This window comes from Glycine max, chromosome 7 (assembly GCF_000004515.6).
Source record: "Glycine max cultivar Williams 82 chromosome 7, Glycine_max_v4.0, whole genome shotgun sequence".
In the NCBI taxonomy this organism is placed as follows: Eukaryota; Viridiplantae; Streptophyta; class Magnoliopsida; order Fabales; family Fabaceae; genus Glycine; species Glycine max.
Window position 1 is genome coordinate 10,154,121 of NC_038243.2, and position 21,940 is coordinate 10,176,060.

Here is a 21,940-nt window from a genome sequence, read left to right on the forward strand (position 1 = left end):
AATTTTAATAGTTGATTTTGCATTGTAAAATACAAGATTACTAAATTTTAAATAGATTTGAAAAATATATTTTATATATTGAAAAGCTCATTATATAATTTTAGTATGTATTATATATAACGACATTATTTGTTTATAATATAATGTGTCTATTAGCTCAGTTGGTTTGAGTGTTTTATTAATAATGTAGAAGACACAAGTTTGATCCTTACTTGGACCATTAATTTTGAATTAAATTGTAAATTATATTTTTGAAAAAAAAATTAAAAAAATCCTATGTATTACTGGGTGTCCTAGCAAAAATGTTGAGTGTTCCTAGAAATTCCCAACATTCCCCCGATAGCTTCTTTTTACTCAATGCACGTATTCTAGCCCATTATACTGGCCTCTTGGACTTGTCAATGGGCCTTGTATTACCCGAAGGTTCATTCTTAGTGTACATTTTCATCATTATTTGGAGCTACAGTGTTGAGGAAGAGAGACGAGAAAAATTAAAGAAAAAATTGTATAGGATTCATGTGGAGTTCATATCTCTTATGGTGTGTTTGATTCGCTAAAAAAATAAGAGACGCAACACAAAAATAGTTATCCAATATTTGATTTAAAAAAAGACCAAAGGTTGATACGAAGTAAAGAAGACTGGACGAATATCCAAAAACTTATAATTTACTAAACCTCATTCAACTTTTTGTCCAATGTCTAATGAAAGTAAAAATACAATACTATTCTTATTTTCTAACTTTTCATTATCCCATGTCATACCTTGGCCGTCTGCAAGGATCGTATGGACTGTTGTTTCCTTTTTGCTCATTATTTTTTTATTGTTAATTTATTCAAATGTCCTTATCATCATCTTTCTCATTCTCATTATGTTTTTTTCCTTTTGACCATCTTCGACGAGGCCACGTTATGCCACTGTGTCGCCTCACACCGCTAGGCCCTACGCCCGATGACATCAGGGGTCACGCCTCCTCCATGGAGATGCCTCTCCTTTGTTGCGCCATTAAGGTACTGCTAATGGACCTAGGATTTTATAGTAAGATTTACATTATTTTGTCCAGTGCATAAGCACATCAAACAAAATGCAACATAAAATTACTTGTATTATGCATCGACTCAAACAGCATACAATACAAAAAGTTGTCATATGATTCAGCTACTTGTTCAACGTTATTCTGTCTTTCATGTCTTTTTAGCAAATCAAACATACCCTTATACTCTATTTTAATTCAATTTTTTTTTATATTTTTATTTTCTTTAACATAAACTATACCACTCAAACGCTGTACAAGTTATGCTCCTAACACCCCCAAAAGATGAAAGCCAGACACAACCGATCCAATTTATATTAAGACTCCAACATAATCATGATGCCCAAATAATAACACAAACAAAAACAAGCAGATAAAGCCATTTTATCATTTCATTACCTATACTTTTGTGTGAATAAAATTGATAAGACAAGGAAACATCCCCAATATCATAGGACAAGGTGCCAAACAAGATTTTAGCAACATTGGGAGAAATCAAACCTACTTACATCTATGAGGAGGATGAGAGTTAACTCCAAATGTTTGATCACTTGTGTCAATCTGCGTTGACACTTGACACATTATAATTTATTAAAGCACTCTAAAAGCCAATTAATTAATTGGGCAGTTTAATACTGTAACTGGAAACTTTTGCGCCCAAACAGCACACACAATCCGACCAACATAACCTGAAAATGCCTAGTCTCCTTATCTCTTGGGGCAAAGCCTAAATTAAACACAATAACAATATCCTGTCTCAAAGTTCAAACACTAGCAAACCCTACCCTCCAAATCAATAAACTCATCACACATCTTGATCACTTTACTAAAAAGAAAAAAAAAAAAATCCATGCCAGATAGCCGAATGAACAGATAAAACAGGTAGGCAACAATCATTTTATCGTTTGGTAGTTTAATCCTACTAAATTTTAATGCACAACATCCAATACATTAGTTTTCAAACGAGATCTACATGTCAAATTTACAAAAATGGGTCACTAATTTTTCTTGGGAGACTGGGGTAATTTTAGTAGAAGGAGATGCTGTACAAAAGCTTCCGCCGATGTTTATTCTCAAAACCAGCAATAATTTCATCAATTGACTCTTCCCATGATTCAGCAGCTTCAATCTGTGCATAAAACATATCCATAGTAAGCTATGAAACATTGAAAAAAGAAAGAAAGAAAAAAGGAGTCATCTCCATATCATAACATAAAATTCTTATAGGGCACTTGAATTTTGCCGGACCCGTTGTGTTGGTCTCATACATTCAAAAGCTTCTTAGCAAGTTAACAGAAAACGTACATATACTATGAATACAAAAAAAACATAGGTTGTGTGAGACACAAACCTCCCGACAGAGATCTAAAGTAAGCCTTGCTCCCACGGCTGCTTCATCGTGGTTATCTTTTACCTCCAAGTTGATTACCAGCACAGTTTTCAATAAAGCATGATCTCTATTATGGAGATCTGCACATTGTTAAAGATAGATGGATGTCAAACATAGGTATGACTACAGAGCCATTAAACTTAATATGGTCTTCATTCAACACACATATCTATGCTAAAGTTTCCATATGGTAGACAACTAGATAGATACGACAACAATATCCATGGAAGGACTCAGAAAATAACTTGACAGCCTCATGAATTTCAATAAAACAATAGCTTCAGCCAAAACTAGGAAATGTAGTTAAAACTTAAAAGTTAAAAACTAAAATGTAAGAAATACCCAGTAATCAAGCATGCATTACTCTCATTGCTGGGATAACTATATAATCTGGCCATTAATTTTTAGGCCAGGCAAAACATACTTCAAAAATGAATAACAATTAAAAAAAACATCACCATGACTAAACAACCAGGGATCAGCCAACAGCTGTAAAGGATAATCTTATGTGAAACACAGAAATCAGTGCACTGTATTTGCAACTCTGCTGTCAATAAAACAAGAAGAGAGGGAGGGGGGGAGGGGGGGAAATGATATTGAAACTTCCTTGTAAAATTTGGGCTGCAAACACCTGCCTTTCTTGTTCTCTTAATTTGTTTGAAATCCATCCCAAAACATTGGCTTAGAAATATCTCTTCTAAACTTCCTTCTAGCCCCACTAACAAATGTCTCAGCTTAAAACCCAACTGTCACAGAGGCTATCAACCAAACATAATGTGAAGCTGAAGGTTTGTATTACTAGAAAGTAAACATCAATCAAAAAGTTACTCAAATTCAAATATCCTACAACCCAAATTTATTTTCAGTTACTTCAGAACATTCAATGGTCAGAAAACAGAATGAAACAAATCAGGAAGAATATTAACCTTCAATAACCATATCAAACACTTTTTCTTCAAATGTAACTACCACATCAAAGGAACCATCAGCGGCATTTTCTTGCCACCGTTGCGGTGCTAATTTGACTGTTGAATTTCTTTTAAGCATTGGAAAGATTCCGTTTCGTTTGTAGCTGCACTCTAAGTCAAGGTTCCATAAAGCTACCATACCACACAGAATAAGAAAAAAGAATACAAGTGCAAAGTAAACACATTATCCAACATACAAGTCCAACAACAGATGATAGACATATAGATAACATACATTACTGTGTTCACCAACTCAGTATCTACTCTTTTTTTTTTTTTTTTTAGTTTCGGTGTACAATGGTCGCATGGGATTTCAACCTATGACCTTATGCAAGCTACCCCAACTCCCACCACAAGGCTGCAACAAGCGGGTTAACTCAGTATCTTGGTCTATTCACTCATAAAGCTATTAAATAAGATCATAAACAATGCTAATCCCTACACAAAATTCACACCACTTGTTGGTCTCATGGTGAAGAAAAGTTGCTCACTCCATCAAAACAATCCTCACCTAGTGTAACAAATGCAAAACAACTACATAAAAAGATATTAAAAATAATTGAATTTTTGCTCAGCATCTATTGCCCATATAAAAGCAAGTTTACTTTCTATGTTCTATGCCCTGTCAGTCTAAAATTTTTTTAGGATAAGTCTTAAACATATGTTAATATTATCACTTAATTGACAAATTACACTCTTAAGGGTTGGATTTTATTTTTTAAAAAAATAAACTTACTTTCAGATACCAAATGTGACAGAATTATACACTTTTAGGAACCAGAATAGTGTTTTACCCAAACTTATAATGTCAACCAATCCAAAATTATACTACTAAGAACATCTCCAGCGCAAGTGCTTTATGGGTTACTTAAAATTAAGCAAAGTTGCTTAAAAAGTTTTTACCATTGGAACATATGACTTGACAGTACATTGCTTAAGTGACTTGCTTATATAAGCAGCTGCTGCTTAATTCATTCTTACCAATTAAAGAATCATTTTTGAATTACAAAATTTAATGTGACTAAAGTTAAGCACTCCCTCTTACAACTTTAACATTGGACTAAATTTTTGTGTAAAGATTTTAAATCCGTGTAGCATTGTTGGGCTCACAAATTTAAGATAAACAACTTATTTAAGCAATCAGGCATTGTAGATGCTCTAAGCACTACTATCATGGTAATTATTACAAGGCAAATGTTAAAGGCATTATTAAGAGACTTATAGTAGAAATATTTCTATTAGGAGACGGAAAATTGCGCAACCCATGATCTTTTTTACGTTTATACAATAAATATTTTTCTCTCTTAGTTCCTTAAAGAATACCCTAGCAACGTCCTTATTATAAAAGTAAATAAATAGGATGACAGTATAAAAACCCTTTATACCCATTTAAATAAAATTCATAAAAAAAACACAAATCAAAGTGCATCCACAAAATTGAAAGAACAAAAGCAAAATTGCCACCAACACAGCTTGCAAAAGTGAATTGTTGAAGCGAAAAGATTGAAGCTTTTTCCACTGGAAGCAAGCCCAGGAGTTGCGGGTTTGATTTTTGAGTAAAGAGAGCAAAAGGGTAGAAGAAAAACAAAAAGAGAGAAGAGGATACAGATCGGGGTCTTTTCTGCGGAGGTCCTCGATCATGTGCTTGTAGGGGGTTCCGAAGTCGTAGACATTGGGTTCTCTGAGGGAAGGACCAGGGAGCTTAACGTGGGCACCGGTGCCGTACGAGGACACGTCGAAGCCCTGCCTCTTGAGCAGGAAATGAGCCTCCATGCTTCGGTTCTGGTTCGAAGAACACACCATCGCGTACCGAAACTTCATGGTGTTCTGCTTTTTTGAGGTTTCGTGTTCCTTTCTTTCTTTCTAGTTTGTTGTTGTCGATGTTTGCTTTGAAACTGAGACGCTGATTTGAAGTGGAGAAGAAAACAGAACAGCTCCCAACACAAGCAATGAATGGCGTAGTTGGGGACTTAGGGCACATGAGCTAGACCAAATTATTGTTCGAGTAACTTTGTCACGTTTAATATAATTTTGTGAATTTTGGACTGAAATTAAATTTGGGTTATTTATTTTTTTAGTCTTGTAAATTTAAAGATATCTTTTTTAGTTTTTTAATTTGCATAATCTTCTTTTTAATTTTTTCTATACAATATGAGGGAATACAAGATTCATAATTTATGACGATTCTTTATTATCTGAAATTGATTTTTTATTTTAAATTTAAAAAATATAATTTTTTACTATTTAAAATTATTAGAATCAAGTCAACAAAAAGATTTAAAGTTGTTTATAAAGCAATTAATGAGTTTTTAATTTTTTATTGACTTGATTTTGATGATTTTTAATTACCAAAAAAGTCCTACTTAAAATATTAAATATGAAATATAAAATCAAATTTTGTCATTAAAAAATTGTTACAAATAATGAATCTCTTAGGTTGTGTTTGGATAAAAATTTTAGAATTCTAAAAAAAATTAAATTTTAAAAATTTTAATTATTTTAATTTTAATTTTTTTATTTCAAAATTTTGTTGTTTGGATAAGAAAATTAAATTCTTTTATTTTTAAAATCTTGTGTTCAGATAGAATAATTAAATTTTTTCATTTTTAAAATTTTTTATTTTGATAAAATGATAAATATCTTTCTAAAATTTTGTAATTGAATAAAAAAATTAAATTCTTACTAAAATAAGTAATTTTTCACTTATAAATTTTATTTTTTAAAGAAAGTAATTACTTCTCCAATTATATGTTAAAAATAAAAACTTAGAACTACAACATAAAAAAAATATATACTTTCCAACAAGAAATAAAAATTGAAAAATAAATCACACAACTTGTATCATTTTTCCATCATTAGTTTCATCTTAAAAATCACAAAAAGAAAAAATGCTCAGATATATGAATATGAGATCAGCTCATTTCCAATATTCATTCTCAGTAAACTTCCATGTAATTATAAGTTCATGATAAAAAAAATTAAAAACTAGTTTGAAAGAAAGTTAAACTAAAGTTGTTGTCATTAGTTGACCCTCGACTACTTTGTAGCTATTCAAAGATATAACTGGTTAAAAAGAAAGTCATAGCAATTATAGTCAAACAACTTGTCTAATATCTATGCACTGTTATGTATAGATGTTGACTAGGTAGTTAAGCTCTGTGACACCCTCTACCATTCACATATATACTAACAAAGGAATAAAAATTTAAATATTAATTAAAAGTATTTTTTAAAAAACATTTTTAAATACAAGTCTTTCAAAGGGATAAAAGACTCACATTCACTTTCTTCTGCATCATATTCAAACTTGTCCAAATAAATAATAAAGTCATATTGACTCAAACAAGGTCATCTAAGATTTCATACAATTAATATAAAACCCCATACCCCAATGTCACATCCTATCAGAGCGTTGTGTCTCGACATCCTTCAGCACAAAGGTTCCTTAAAGCAATTTACCTAGTTATCTGCTCCCCCGAACACAAAGTTCAAGATCATCACAGGATCCAAACACAAATAACACACAGGAAGTGAGTTATCACATTCCTAACTAATAGAGAAGTAAGACAACTAGATATACATATCATATAAACCAAATAAAACTTACTTACACGTAACTCACGTAATTCCGCCACTTTGTCATTTAAAGTTCACTTTTCAACCATCAATCACACTTTTCAATCATCAATCACATTACACAAGAATCACACACTCTGATCAAGACATAATAACACATCAATGTCATAATAAACAATTAGCAAGCGCATGAGACAGTTATGTTAAGACTCAAGCCTATATGCAATGTGGTACCATGTCAATGAAAAACCACCCTGGGGAGCTTAAAAGTACATAACAAGACACACCACACAATAGGTATGTCAGATCACTCTCACTAAGTAAAATCATAGGGAGACCAGTCAGGGTCATAGTGTTTTGCGAGAATGCTCCAAACATATGAGATCAAGATAGGCTTAAAGGAGCACTTAAACCGGGTGACCCCCAAGGCCTACACTCCGAAGAGTCCGTCAGGGCCTCTCCCTCCTGATTCAGGTCCAACCCTAAAATCATTTTAGCACACAAACATTGCTCGTGAATTATACAATATCCATGACCTCACACTCGTGTTTTAAACACATATAACATATTGCACTACAATTTAACACTAGTTCCTAAATAGGAAACCTACATTTTTTCTTTAACACCGCGCATTAATACTTTTCTCAAGATAACACTGGTCGGGTTATTGTACAATTCACAGCTTACAACACAAATAATGTCACATCAAGAGTTAATCACACACTTATTCACAACCAAAACTCATTCACAATTTCACATCTCATAATGTCACAATCCATCATCACATGTTTTCACATATCTCACAATTCAACACATGTTCTACTTTACACTTTTACTCAATCTCAATAACAATATTGTGATCTCAAAAAAACATGTCATTCCACAATTCATCACATATTTCATTCATAGACATTGCTCATGAATTATACAATACTCACAACCTCACACTCGTGTTTTAAACTATACAACATATTGCGCTACAATTTAACACTGGTTCCTAACTAGGAACCTACACTTTTTCTTTAACACTGCGCATAAACATTTTTCTCAATATAAACACTAGTCGGGTTGTTGTATAATTCATAACTCACAACACAATTAATGTCATAATCAATCATCTTATATTTACGTGTATCTCACAATTTAACACATTCAACTTTGCACTTATATTCAATCTCCATAACAATATTATAATATCAAAGTAATATGTTATTCTACAATTCATTATATATTCAATTTATCACTTATATACAATTTCAATCATAATTTCATAAATCTAATATAACTATTTATTACACTAGTATTATTCAAAGCACAAACAAATTATACAAGAATATTTCTCAATCCACAGGGAGTAAAAATCCCTCACATAATTTCACAAAATCATACAAGAAGAATTTCAATATAATAAAACATCCCAAAAATAAATCTCAATTTGACCCTCTAAGGATCCCTATGCATATTCTCACTAATCCCCAATTGTGAATAACTCATCCCTTATCTCTAAGCGGGCTCACGTGTCTTCTGACAGCGATAGCGGCATCTCTAGCGATTCCCTGGGATTTCTCAAGTTTTTTCTTCAACTGCTCCGATAGAATTCCCAAACGGCAGAGAGATGGAGAAGAGATTGAAGCCTTCATTTGTATTGTCTTCGTGCTATTCCTTTATCTCCCTCCATGAATATTATCTTGTAAATCCTAACGGTGAAGATGTGTGGAATTGAATTTCGAACGACATATCAAAATTTCACAAAGTCCAACGGTTAATGAAATCGGGATCGTTGTTTTATTGGACTGTTTTTGGGTTTCTGTGGGAAAAGAAAAGGTTACCATGCGAAAGGAATTTCTCTCAACTCAAACATAATTTAGAAATTCCCAACGGTGATAATGCTCGACATTGAGTGGTGAACCCTGTTGTTAAATTTCACGACGATCCAACGGGGAATGAGTCTAAGATTGTCATTTTTATGAAACAAATTTGGTGGGCTGCGGGAAAAAGAAAGAGTTTTTGGGGAGGAGGAGAGGAAAAACGAATTGAGAGGATGAACAGTCGTAAAAGCTACCGTCTAATCTAACATATCGCTATTTATACATAGGGTATTCACAACCTATTATTTACTCTATTTGTTTATTTTTATTATTTTATAAAAACAAACTATATTTTATTCCATATCAAATGAATAAATAAAATACCTTTTTTATTTTTTCTAAAATTATTTTTAATCTAGTCTACGAAAAAAGGGATGTTACAAGCTCTACAAATGCATATTCTAGAATTACCTCTAATTTGGCATAAAGACATAAAACCCATGATGTATTTCTGATTCTCATCCAATGGAAGAGATATTAAAATTGCTAACTTATTGGGATTTAGAGTAAACCAATCAATGACTTTGTGTCGAAGTTCACTTTCTAAATAAGGCACATTCTTTAATTCATTATGCACTTCCTTTAACATTTCTTCAACTTCTTTCATCACCATTCACTTTTTAATATCCACTTTCTGCATAGTTATTTATGTAAAAACTTTCACTGACAATGCCACTTCATTCGTTGAGGCAAATATCCCTTCTTTCTCTCCACTCCTACTTGTGCAAGTCTTTTTCTTTGTTGCATAACTTGACTCCTCTAAATCAATACTCACACTATGAACTCCTTCCTCTTCATTTGTTTCCTTGCTCATGGGATCATCTGCATCTAATGCATTCTCTGCTCCAATTCCAGTAGCTCTATCCTTGCACATAAGTCTACAATGTCATCCCAATTAGGAATGACCTTGAATGGAATTGTTTAGCTTCATCATGTGACTTAAAAACAAAAGAAACACATGTTAAGAATAATAATAATACAAAATAAGTTTAATTGAATAATAATTAACATTAAAAAGATTATTTCCTTGACATATTCATTCCATGCATTTTTATTTTCAACATTAATCATGTATTTTGTGCTATCCCAATCAAACCCACTTTGACTAAGAATATCACTAGCAATTTTCATACCATTGTCTCCAAAGATTAAAGCCATTCTTAACATTATCTCCTTTGAATTGAACTCCAAAACGCTTGGAAAAAACTTGAGTTGCAATGTTGTATGCCATTGCTTTTCAATTTTCATCACTTGTTACCCAAATTCCTTTGGTCTTTAAGAATTTCAGCTAATACACATTCCATATCCAAATTCCATGAGAAGTAACTTCTTGTGTCCTCTCCTTTGTCCTTGCTTGTTATCTTTTTTTTTTTTTTTCAATTGACTTGTTCTTTACATTGCGTAGCTCCATTTCTCTAGATCAATAAAAATAATCACATATATATAATTGCATAAACATAAAGGTAAGATGTCATTTTCTCTACAATGGTTTTAAAAACAAAAAATCATACAATTTTCTTTTATATATAAAATAAAATATCATTTTCATGATATTACCGTTCAGAATTTTGACAATGCAAAACATCTCATAATACGTGAGAATTATTTGTTGACCTTTCCCACCTAGATAACACATATAAACATCAAATCTGAACTACAAACTCCTAATACATTTGTAAAGATATCATCCTTTTTATTATGATATCTAGGCCTATCCTTTCCATCAACGTGAAATATGTATCTCATCAAGTACTCTAATTACATTCTAAAAACATTTTAAAATGATAAGTTTTAATCACTTAAAGTACCTTATAATTACTAAATAAATAACAAATTTACTTTAAACCATCTCCATTTGTTTGTCTCTTAATCATCTAGATTATAGGCATATTTAAAAGACAAAAAAAATCACCTATTTAAGCTTTTTTTTTTCTTCTGAAATAAACATGTGTTAAAAATAATTTTATTTTGCAAGATAAATCCCGACGTCGAATGTATCCTCTACGAGTAATTTTGGGACATTTATGCAGTCACACAATCATCAATCTTAACCTTCAATTTATTTTTTCTCAACTTCTATACAATTAATAAAATAAAAAAAGGTGTAAAAAAATTAAAATAAAAGAACAAAAAACTTTATAGCTACCAGATCTTGACTGCGTGAAGCATGACGGCATGCAATCCAAGTTCATAATTTAGCTAGAGGATAAAATATGATTTTGGTATGCATACTTTCAGCAAAAATTAATTTTATTCCTTATACTTTTAAATTTTAAATTGATATTTTACTTCTCAAACTTTAAAAACCTGACTATTTATATTAACTTATTTATTATTTTTGTCTTTAAATTTAGAATATATGATTTTTTTAATTCCTCAAATTAAAAAATATTTTCTTAATCCTTAAATTTTGATAATTAATTTTTAAGTATAAATTAATACTATGTATTGGTTCACATTTTTTTTTTCTTTTAAACAAATAGTAGTATTGTAATTAACTGAATTAAGGATTTATTGATGTAAAAAAAAAAAAAGACTTTATCTTCTAAAACTAAAAATAAGGAGAGACAGACACGCACACCTTGTGATTCTACTAGTAATAATAACATAACAATAACAATAACAAAGGTACATTCAATCCCTTTGGTTTAATCTCTCTAGGGTTATTTTCTCTCTCTTGGATTCCATTCCTGCGTCTTCATCAGAGGTAGGTATGGTCGCTCCATGCTTCATCTTCTCCATTCCTATTTATATATTATGCTTTTCTTCATCCATTCGCTTTCCCACAGCAGCCAATGGAAGCGGCGGCGACGGCAACGGCAACAGTTCTCGCACCACCGTCGGCTTTCCTCGGAAGACCCTCCGTACTCGCCTTCCGTTCCAATCTTCGCTTCTCCACTAAGGTATTCAATCATTTATTTATTTATTGATTTGTAATCGCCAGAATTGCATAGCCAGTTTGATAATAAACTGCATTTCAATTCATTTCTTACCGCTTAGGCTTGTTTTTTGTTGCTTTGCTTTTATTGATGCTGCTAGCTTGAATTCTTGCCATAGGGGAAGAGAATACACGAGTTGAATTTCGCTACAAAGTGTGCTTTTTTTCTTGTGATCGTGATATTTAGGTCCTATTTGGATTAATTTCTCGATAAGCACTTACAGGAGAGGCAAAAAATAAGAAGATAAAATGAATTTAGGTTCTTCCATAAGCTTATTTTAACTTATGCGTAAGCTAATTTTAGCTTGTGCAAAAGTTCAATTCATTTTTCCTTCTTGTTTTCTTCTCTTGTAAGTGCTTGTTAAGAAGTTTATCCAAATGGGGCCTTAATAATTGCTTCTTTTTTTTTTTTTTAACATGTTTTGTTGTGTTGTGGTTTTATGGTTCAGTTTTGCAAGGGGGTTATACAGAACATGCTTGTGCGTAGTTTAAATCTTGCACAAATTATTTTTGGAGATATTCTTGCTTGGTTGGGTATTTTTGATGTTGATCTCTCTTCTCTTGCTTTATTGTTGGCTTGCCTGAGTTATGCTGTTCAATGTGCTTTTGTCGAATTATTACTATTATTACTTTTTGTTGCATATAAGAGGTTTTAGGGACTAGTTATTTGCTTTCTAAGTCTCCTTGGTGGTTGGCAGTTAAGCACTTCTGTAGCTATCTCCAAGCATGGTCATGGGAGACACTGTGTTGGAACTAGAAGGGGTTTTGTAGTTAGAGCTGCATCATTTACACCAGAGTCATCCGAACCGAGTTCCAAGATTGCTCCACTTAAGCTGGAGTCTCCAATTGGGCAGTTTCTGTCTCAGATTTTGATAAGTCACCCGCATCTTGTGCCAGCTGCAGTAGAGCAGCAGCTTGAGCAATTCCAAACTGATCTTGATGGTGATAAACAAAAGAAAGAGCCTTCTGCTTCAGGCACCGACTTAGTTTTGTACAGGTTTGCTTTATTCTTTTGATGATATCTGATACTCTACTTTATCGCCATGTATTTCTGATAAATCTGTGAATCTAGTTTCTTATTTTTTAGTAAAATTTAAACAATGGATAGTTCATATATATACAAAAATTTCTAATTCCCCTCTCATTCATTGGATTGGGGTCCCTTAATTGATCAATGCTATATTTTACTTTATAGATAAGCAAATATTTCCAAGGAAATTTACTCGTTTAGCTTGTTTGGAGTTTAACAGAAGAATCTTTGCTCTTTGTGTGATTGTGTCTCTCCTTTGGAGCAGTTGTGCATTTTTTCCCTTTTTTTTAATAAAAATTCAAGTCTCTTTTAATTATAATTCTTTTTAGATCTGTACTCCATAGAACTAGATTGAAGACTTGTAATTTGGAAAAATAACTAAAGATATTTTTTAATTAGATATACTAAAGAAGTAAAGATATCTTACAACAACAACAACAACAACAAAAGCCTTAATCCTATTAGGTGAGATTGGCTACATGAATCACTGCAATATTGCATTATGTATTTGTTGATTTAATTGTGTTTACTTTGAATCTAGGATAAATTTTTTATATCAGAATAAATCAGTATGCAGGAATATATTTTTTTTGTTTGGTTGCTGTTTTCTATCAGAAAGTGCTTTTGCAGTTGTAAAGAACTGATGGGTGCTTTTATCTTAAAAAAGAAAGGAAAATATCTTAAAATAGAAAGAAATAAAAAGAAAGAAAAGAAATGAGGCGTTGACAACTGTGCTTGCTTCTGAAATTTTCCAGGAGAATTGCTGAGGTTAAGGCTAAAGAGAGGAAAACAGCTCTAGAAGAGATATTGTATGCATTGGTGGTGCAAAAGTTCATGGATGCCAGTATTTCTCTGATACCCTCCTTAACTCCAAACCATTCTGGTCAGGTTGATTCATGGCCAAGTGAAGATGGAAAACTGGAGGAGCTTCACTCACCGGAAGCCTATGAGATGATCCAAAACCACTTGGCTCTCATTTTGGGCAACCGTTTAGGGGATTCAACATCTGTTGCTCAGATCAGCAAAATCAGGGTAGGACAGGTTTATGCAGCTTCAATAATGTACGGGTACTTTCTCAAGCGAGTTGTGCAAAGGTTCCAGCTGGAGAGGACAATGAAGATTCTTCCTAATGCAACAGAAGAGAATAGCATTCAACAAACTGTTGTAGATGATTCAAGAATCAGAGGCGGAGAGGGCCATTCTCATGTTATGTCCCATCCTGAAGTTTCTACTTTGCCTGGTGGTGGCATCAGCTCTGGGGGATTTGGCTATGGTTCAAAAGTGTCCAGGTTGCGTACCTATGTGATGTCCTTTGATAGCGAGACTTTACAGAGATATGCAACAATAAGATCCAAAGAGGCTCTCAGCATCATTGAGAAGCACACCGAAGCATTGTTTGGAAGACCTGAAATTGTTGTAACACCGCAGGGGGTAATTGATTCTTCCACAGATGATAACATCAAAATTAGCTTTGGTGGTTTGAAGAGACTTGTTTTAGAAGCTATTACTTTTGGTTCTTTTCTCTGGGATGTTGAGAGCTACGTCGACTCAAGGTACCATTTTGTCCTGAACTGAGCCCTGCTCACTCCCATGCACCCCAAGGCAAAGTCTGTACGGACTGAAAGTACAAATATTTTTCACCTGTTTGATCAGTGACATTAGAATTGGTTTTCACTATTGAGAGGATATCTTAAAATTAGATATTTGCACATTTGTTTGTCCTTCGTTATCGTGATTTTTGTTGGAGTATTAAGTGTGAAACAGATATAGACCAAAATTCAAATTACAAATGACTGTTGTTGGAGCACTTTATAATAAGTATGGCTGATGTAAAGGAAAAGTGGCTGACTACAAGATTTCTTTGTTAGATGTATATTTTATCAATTTTTTGACCAATGGATGGATATACACATTTCATGACCACGACAGTGAAAAGTTGCGAGAATGTTAATATTATTCTTTTCTGTAGTTATTTTTTTGTTTCTTGTTTTTTTTTTTAAATCTTTTCTCTAGTTTACTATCTATTAATATTAAATAGTAACTACACCTTTCTTAATGCCATTCTATTTTTTTTCTTGATAATAAAATAAAAAATGCAGCACGCACACTTCCTTTTCAATTTTCAAAACCGAAGATTGTGTAAATAACATTGACTGAAATGACAGTCTTCTTAATCACGAATTCACGATATTATATGTAATCTGAGTGGTAATGGTTATTCTCTTTGCAAATTTCTTTGAAGATCAAGGCTATATAGTAAATATGTAAGATTAAAATTGGAAAAGATTAAAATGAACCAAAAACTTACATGAACCAAAATTAAAAAAAGTTCATATTACATGACTAAATTAGTATTTATTCAAGCTAAAAAGTTTTTTACTACAGTAAAATAAAAATACCACGTTACTCCTATTAGATCACTAAATGTGGCAAAGTTTTTGTTAAAAATACCACGTTAACTCTGCTTCAGCATTCATAGATTAAAAATTTCACTGTTCTATCGAAGCCTTTAGTCAGAAGAAAATCAAGCAGATGGAAATCTGCGGACCTAGTTTGTCCTTCGTGGAACTGGAAGCCATGCAAGAATTCTGATTGAAACATTTGAAAAGATAAAGAATTGTTGTAATCTTTGTCAGAAACAATTCATTGATGTATGTAACGAATGTTGGATCTATATTGCTGTAATTATACCCTTACCAAATCCCCAATTTGAGAAGATAGAAAATCACTATAACTCTTACCATGAGGCAAATGTACTCAACCAAGTCGGTTTTTAATTTTGGCAACTTGGCATAAAGATTAAGAAGCATGCTTTTTTCTTTAAAACAAATGTTGCCTTTTGAGCTTCCGTTTGTAAGATTCAGGTTTCTGGATTTTCTTTTATTTGCAAATTATAAACTAACAATTGAGAATAATAAAAAAATTGCCAAACCATTGAATGATTTTCAGGATTCCAATACAAAAAAGTATCCCTCAGATTTTGTAGGGCTTCAAGTTTGTTTTTCCTCTCACAACCGATGAAATTGATCACTGAACTATTTATCTTTCAATACCTTGGGTTGAAAATTCCATGATATTTTCCCTTACTGCTCTAACTTAATTCATATTCGACTATTCAACCATTGAATTATATCCTGAATGATATCCTCTCGTTCAGGTTCAAAGAGGAGGTCATGTGCAAAGCCTTCATACAGTTTGATAGTTTTGTCTGTTGAGGATGCTTGTTCATACAATTTTTGAGAAGCATCAGGATCAGTAATAGAATCAGCAGTGCCATGGAGAACTTGAAATGGAACTCTCAGTTTTCTGAGATTTTGTTGCAAGTAGCTTGTAATTCGAAGAATCTCATAGCCGGTACGTACTCTTAGAGATCCTGTACATACTAATGGATCTGAATATTTAGCAGTTAGAGCCTCTGGATCTCGAGAAACTGGCAACCCCTTCTTGTATGCAGAATTACATTGATATGTTGGCAGCAAAAATGAAAGTATAGGCGCAAGTGCCTGCCATGAAGAAAATATAGAGATGAAAAGTGGTTCTAAAAAATAGTGTTTTATATGTTCACTGATGTATATGCAAGTGTGCATTGTTCACTGATGTATATGAAACTATATGTTCACTGATGTATATGCAAGTATGCATTGTTTTATATATTCTGGTGTAAATGAAGATGCAGAATAAATGTATGTATTATAATCAGATAAGTTGGATGCATCCAGCAGGGTATTCTCACCACCAAAATTGGATGAGAAGGCTCCACTCCAACTGCTGGTGATGTGAATGTAGCACCAACTATACTAGCTTCAACCTTTGGATCAAGCAGTGCCTACAATATATATAGAAGGGAAAAGCTGAATCAATTTTGTAGTCATTTGGTCCTGGACAATTTTTTTCCCCAAATGTAAGTTTCAAGAGTCATATTTTATACAAGAGTAAATAGTATACATACCGATAGTGTAAAGGGTTTTTACATTGCTAAGTGTTAACCAATCATAAATTGTCGTGTTTAAAATCATTCCTAACATGATTTAATATTTATGATTGGTTGACAGTTTGAAAACCCTTCATTCTATCACTGCATATAAATTAAACTCTTCATACAATCCATACCTTAAGAATAATGGCAGCACCTGTTGAGTGTCCATAGCAGAAACATGGAAGCCCATGGTTTTCATTTAGAATCTTCTCAAGAAATACTTTCTGTTTATCAAAATAAAATAGTGTATATTAGAAAATATGTAATGAACCCTAGAAACATAACTACTTCCCAGTTTTCACCCACTACATCTCTTTCCTACTTAACTGCTAACACAAAATGCTGACTCAATTCATACACCATAGACCCTTTTATTTATACACTATCCTACAAAGTTCTTGTAGGTTCTATTACATACCATATCAGAGACAGCATCATCAAGAGAATGAACATATGCATGCAACCCATCACTTCCACCATGGCCTACAGAAGAGCAAAGACGGCAGACAAAAATCAGGTTTGACCTAATACTAAAAATGGAGGAGACAGGAATAATAAAATACAATATACTAGACTAGAAAATAACGAATTGAAGTTTTCAGAATAGATTGATAGGCAGGAGCAGACATCCAATGTTCCTGAAATCATCATCATCATTGTAATATGTTGCTGTATTTGGAACCTAAATATGCTTTAACTATTGAAGAATAGGGACCTTAACTCAGTGAAAAACTGAACAAGTAAAATTTAAGCAGGTAACAAAGTTTCTGTTTTTTATATTTATGTAATTTTAGATCCTTTTGACAGGTTTGGTACCATCAAATGGGTTGGGGGGGAGGGGAGACGTGCTGTTATTGGAATGCTGTTTTGGGTAGCAGTAGGATTTTATGTGTTTGTTTCTGAACACTGATTTCTTAGTAGGGTACACCTTGTGCTCTAATCCTCTTTTTAATAAAATTTGGCTTATTAAAAAAAATTAAGCTAGTAATTTGTCTTAATTGAAAGTCAGAACTTAATCTAATTCCTAAAAGATAAAAAAAAAAAATGCAGTTGGCAGGATAAGATGAGATGCACAATCAATGGCATATCCCAGTTTCCTGCTCTCGGAGGTACCTACTGTAGTGTGCATAAAGAGAAAAGAACACTTATCCATAGAAGACTTCTGTGATTTATTTATAGTAATGTTCAATTGTTAAATTAAAATCAATCTATTTTCAGACTTAAGACTTAATCTGTGAGCTATTCTATTCTTAAACAAGTCAGACGCAATACACACAGATAATAAGCTTACTTATAAACAGGAGCTTCACATGTTACTTTATCTCACATATAAGCATCCATAATTCCAAATAACTTATCCCTGCAACATCCAAATATAGATGCATGTTGAAGAACGGTGACAACTAAACTATTAAATAAAAGGAAAAAAATTATTACTGTTTTCTGTAATCCAATGGAATAATCCTAAATATAAAGGATGACATAAATTTGTTAGAAGAAAATTTTCTTTGGAGTTTCACTACCACTACTCTGTCCTTATTTAACTGACAACAACTGCAAATTATTTTGTAGAAACTGCAGAAATCTAGTCAGTGAATCATCCTTTATAGCAAATAATATAAAATAATAAGATGTGAGATGAAGCAAATATAAAGTATGTTAAAATTTATTCCATCTTTCTCATGCTAGTAGTACATAAACATGAAAATAGCTCATATACACCCCAAAAAGGAAACCAATTAACCAAACTAAGGATCTATTACTATTACCAAGTTCATGAATGAAGTTGAAAAGCTACTACCGATTCCTCCACAATTCATGTATGCTCATAAATTAGAATTGGCTTCTTACTTACCAATCCAATCCATCCCATAAACTTTGTAGCCATTAGCATTCAGCTGCTTTGCAAAATCACTATACCTGCCACTGTTAGAGAATAATGGGGATGGCTTCAGGAAAACAAAAGTAATATAAAATATAAAAGACTTCAGATCTAGAAATGTGTTTGATTTATTCACACCCACTTGCCCTCCTTTTACAACCTCTCACTTTCTATTTATTCCTTTTCTCTCACATATCATCCATTACGTATCTCACATTCTTTTCTTTCTTTCCTATCTATCTCTCTCCTTCCACCCAACTCACTCCATAAAGGGGTGTGAGAAGAACATTATCCTTACATAAATTACTAACCTGTGTTCATTCAGTCCATGCATAAGAAGAACGAGTCCCCTGCACAAAGTAGGTAACCTATTTTAGCTGTTCAAATTCTACCAGAAAGAAAGCAAAGTAGTATTAAGGAGAAAAATATAAACTAAAGGAATAAATGGGTAAGCTGTCCTTAAAAACAGAAAAAAACGAAAATGGAGTAGAAATTGTGAGTGTTATGCTATACTTGAATTCTTGTTTTCAGGAAATAAAACTTTAGCAAGGCACAAGATACTAAATCAACATGAAGCATCTAAAGATACCACAGATATATCATTAAAAGGTATGCTCTTATTATAATTAAGAAACTATCATTTAGATTAAAAAAGATTATGATACTATATAATTAAATTATCCATATTACATCCCCAAACAGAATCATGTTGGACTTTGTGGGAATAGCTGCCTCCATAAGCTTTTCAACTTTTCTTAATATAATTTTTTTTGATCCATAATAATCGAAGACAATACAAAGGATTTACAATAACTTTTCTTAATATAATAAATACGTATAATTAGAAATTGTTTCCATAATCTGAAATGTCGTAAAAAAAAGTCAACAAATAATATGAGTTTTGTTCCCACAATTAAAATTTCTGGATTTGTCTCGGTTTATACCTACCTGATCTTATCAGAAACTGGTTTCCAACATTGTGTGAAAATGGTATCACCCCTTTTGGTTCCCAAAAGCCAATACTCTCTCACACATCTTTGATCATCATCATCCTCCACCACCCTCCTTATGGCCAACTCCCTCCTTGCTGCCACCGCACCAGCACCACTTTTCCCTGGCACCATCTTGGCCGGCATGCGCACCACCGCGCCTTTCCGGTGGCACTCCTCTTTGCCGCTGGGTTTCTCGGCCGGTGGCACCCTCCTCCGCCCTCTGAATGGCAGCAGCAGCAGCATAGCAACCGCAAATATCAACATCAACAAGCTCTTCAACGCTCTGAGAGATAACAAGGCGCTTTCCTTGAAAATGAATGCTTCTCTCGCCATTTTGTTCCAAATCCACACACCCTTCTGCTGCTAATGATTCCTCTATCTTCTCACGATGTTTTTTCTTCTTTTTCCCTCGTGGAAAATGTTGAAAAAAATGAAAGAAGAAGAAAGAAGAAGAATAAGAAAAGAGAAATGGTGGGGAGTTTTTGTTTGTTATGAAAAATGCAGTATTGCAGATGAGATGATAAAAATAGGCTGGAGGAAGTGTTGCCAAATATAGGAACCTAAAACGGGATGATTATGATGATATGTTATAACGACGATGATATATTTACTTCTTTTCTTTTTGTTGAATTGGATTACAATGCAATGAAAATGAACATAAATAAGTAATATATACAAGTGCAAATGTTTTTTACATTGTGAATTCTATTACAGACAAACTGCTGTGTACATAAGTGCTAAGTTCAAGAGTTTAATGGCTACATGTGAAATTTCAGAATATTTTTTTGTTTTGTTACAAAGCTAAGTCCTAGGAAAAGAATATTTCAATGTAAGACGAAGTTGAAGCAGTCAAGAAAATGACATGATGTACAAACCAACTGCCCATAAAGTGTGGATCCAATGGATTATTTGTGACGGATTGCTGGTTGCAGTCATCATGTATTTACGCAGTCAAAAAATCTGACACTTCAGATATTTATTTTAAGTTTAATTTATTAAGGGAAAATATACAAATATGTGTCACATAATTCAGGCCAAAACGTGGAGGTCAAAAAAAAAAAAAACAAAAAGACTGGGACTATCAGCCCTAGTATTGCAAAAAAACTTTTTAGCGTTAACCACTCCTTGTATATAAGTTTATTAGCCCTTATTGAGATTAAATGATACCTATATGTATACTGGGTTTAGATAAAATGTGCATGGATGTACATGACGACCAAATGATACTTATTTTATCACCTTGTTTTAATCATGAAAACTATTTTTCTTTTTTTAATTTAGAAAAAAAATTATCTTCTCTTCCAATAATCTTCTACTTTTTTTTTAAAAAAATATTCTTTAATCATCACCTCCATTATCACCATCCCATCATCATTGTATTCATCATTATCACCATTACTATCATTGTTAGTAGGTTAAGTATATAAAAAAAATTGATTGTAAATTATAAATTAAATCTATATATCTCCTTAAAAAAAGTCCCTATATCAAACACCTTTTTAATTTCTACTTGAAAAACTATCTACATGCATTTATTTTGTAACTTCATGTGTAAATGAAAAACACAAGTATACTGCCTAAAATAACTTTATAAAATAATAAATCAAATATAGATACTTTTAACATGAATTTTCAATATCAACCAAAATTTAATTCAGTCAAACGATACTTTTGTTTAATCCTATGATATAATTACATATCACTATATCACTATTGTAAATATTTTCTACACATACGTACTAGCTGTTAACGTGCACAATCTGTGGATGTTAAAAACGCGAATACTAGAGTAAGAGATTGGCATCAAATTTCTAAATACAAAACTATTCAATGACAAATTGCTATGAAATTGATGTGTTCTTATGTTGAGTGTGAACTTTTAAAAAATTAAGTTCTTTTTATTAACGTGAATTATATTCTAAATAATATTATTCAATGACTTATTTTATACAAATTATTATTTTGTTTTAATTTTTTTCTACGACGATGATCAACATGTTATGTGTATGTATTTATTGTAATACTAAAATAATAAATTAAAGAAAATTGTAAGACTAATGCCTAGTGGTAATTGTAAGACTAATGCCTAGTGGTAATTTCTTTTGATGTAATATTAAATTAATTGTTATAAAAACTCTTTTGATTAAGTAGTACAAAGTAAAATGTATCAATTTGCGAGATACATGTAAACATGAGAGGATTGATTATAACATTATGAGATATTAAATTGTGGGCATGATATTTGGTTGTGAATAAGTATGTGTTTAACACTTATGTGACAATAATTAT

General features: G+C 32.3%; 3 protein-coding genes across 6 annotated transcripts; 1 reads left to right on the plus strand and 2 right to left on the minus strand.

Moving 5' to 3' along the window:
- Nucleotides 1–1,933: 1,933 nt before the first annotated feature.
- LOC100306388 (uncharacterized) lies at nt 1,934–5,382 on the minus strand. The gene is made up of 4 exons (NM_001251141.2): nt 4,996–5,382; nt 3,348–3,493; nt 2,383–2,501; nt 1,934–2,160 (listed from the first exon to the last, which is right to left on the minus strand). The coding sequence occupies exons 1-4, from the start codon at nt 5,208–5,210 to the stop codon at nt 2,059–2,061; spliced, it is 582 nt and encodes a 193-aa protein (NP_001238070.1). The 5' UTR covers nt 5,211–5,382; the 3' UTR covers nt 1,934–2,058.
- A 6,026-nt stretch (nt 5,383–11,408) lies between these two features.
- LOC100777314 (UV-B-induced protein At3g17800, chloroplastic) lies at nt 11,409–14,613 on the plus strand. 4 transcript variants are annotated; one of them, XM_006583412.4, is made up of 4 exons: nt 11,409–11,540; nt 11,623–11,736; nt 12,470–12,768; nt 13,557–14,613. In XM_006583412.4, exons 2-4 carry the CDS (start codon nt 11,629–11,631, stop codon nt 14,374–14,376), a joined length of 1,227 nt encoding a protein of 408 aa, XP_006583475.1. In that variant the 5' UTR covers nt 11,409–11,540; nt 11,623–11,628; the 3' UTR covers nt 14,377–14,613. The 4 variants fall into 4 exon arrangements, with proteins under 4 accessions (XP_006583475.1, XP_006583474.1, XP_003528983.1 ...); XM_006583411.3 differs by having other exon boundaries at nt 11,418–11,544; nt 11,626–11,736; XM_003528935.4 differs by having other exon boundaries at nt 11,418–11,540; nt 11,626–11,736.
- A 1,100-nt stretch (nt 14,614–15,713) lies between these two features.
- On the minus strand, nt 15,714–20,758 carry LOC100795396 (monoacylglycerol lipase). Its single transcript, XM_003530033.5, has 7 exons — nt 19,608–20,758; nt 18,971–19,009; nt 18,633–18,703; nt 17,196–17,260; nt 16,912–17,001; nt 16,535–16,627; nt 15,714–16,304 (listed from the first exon to the last, which is right to left on the minus strand). The coding sequence occupies exons 1-7, from the start codon at nt 19,982–19,984 to the stop codon at nt 15,903–15,905; spliced, it is 1,137 nt and encodes a 378-aa protein (XP_003530081.1). The 5' UTR covers nt 19,985–20,758; the 3' UTR covers nt 15,714–15,902.
- Nucleotides 20,759–21,940: the final 1,182 nt, after the last annotated feature.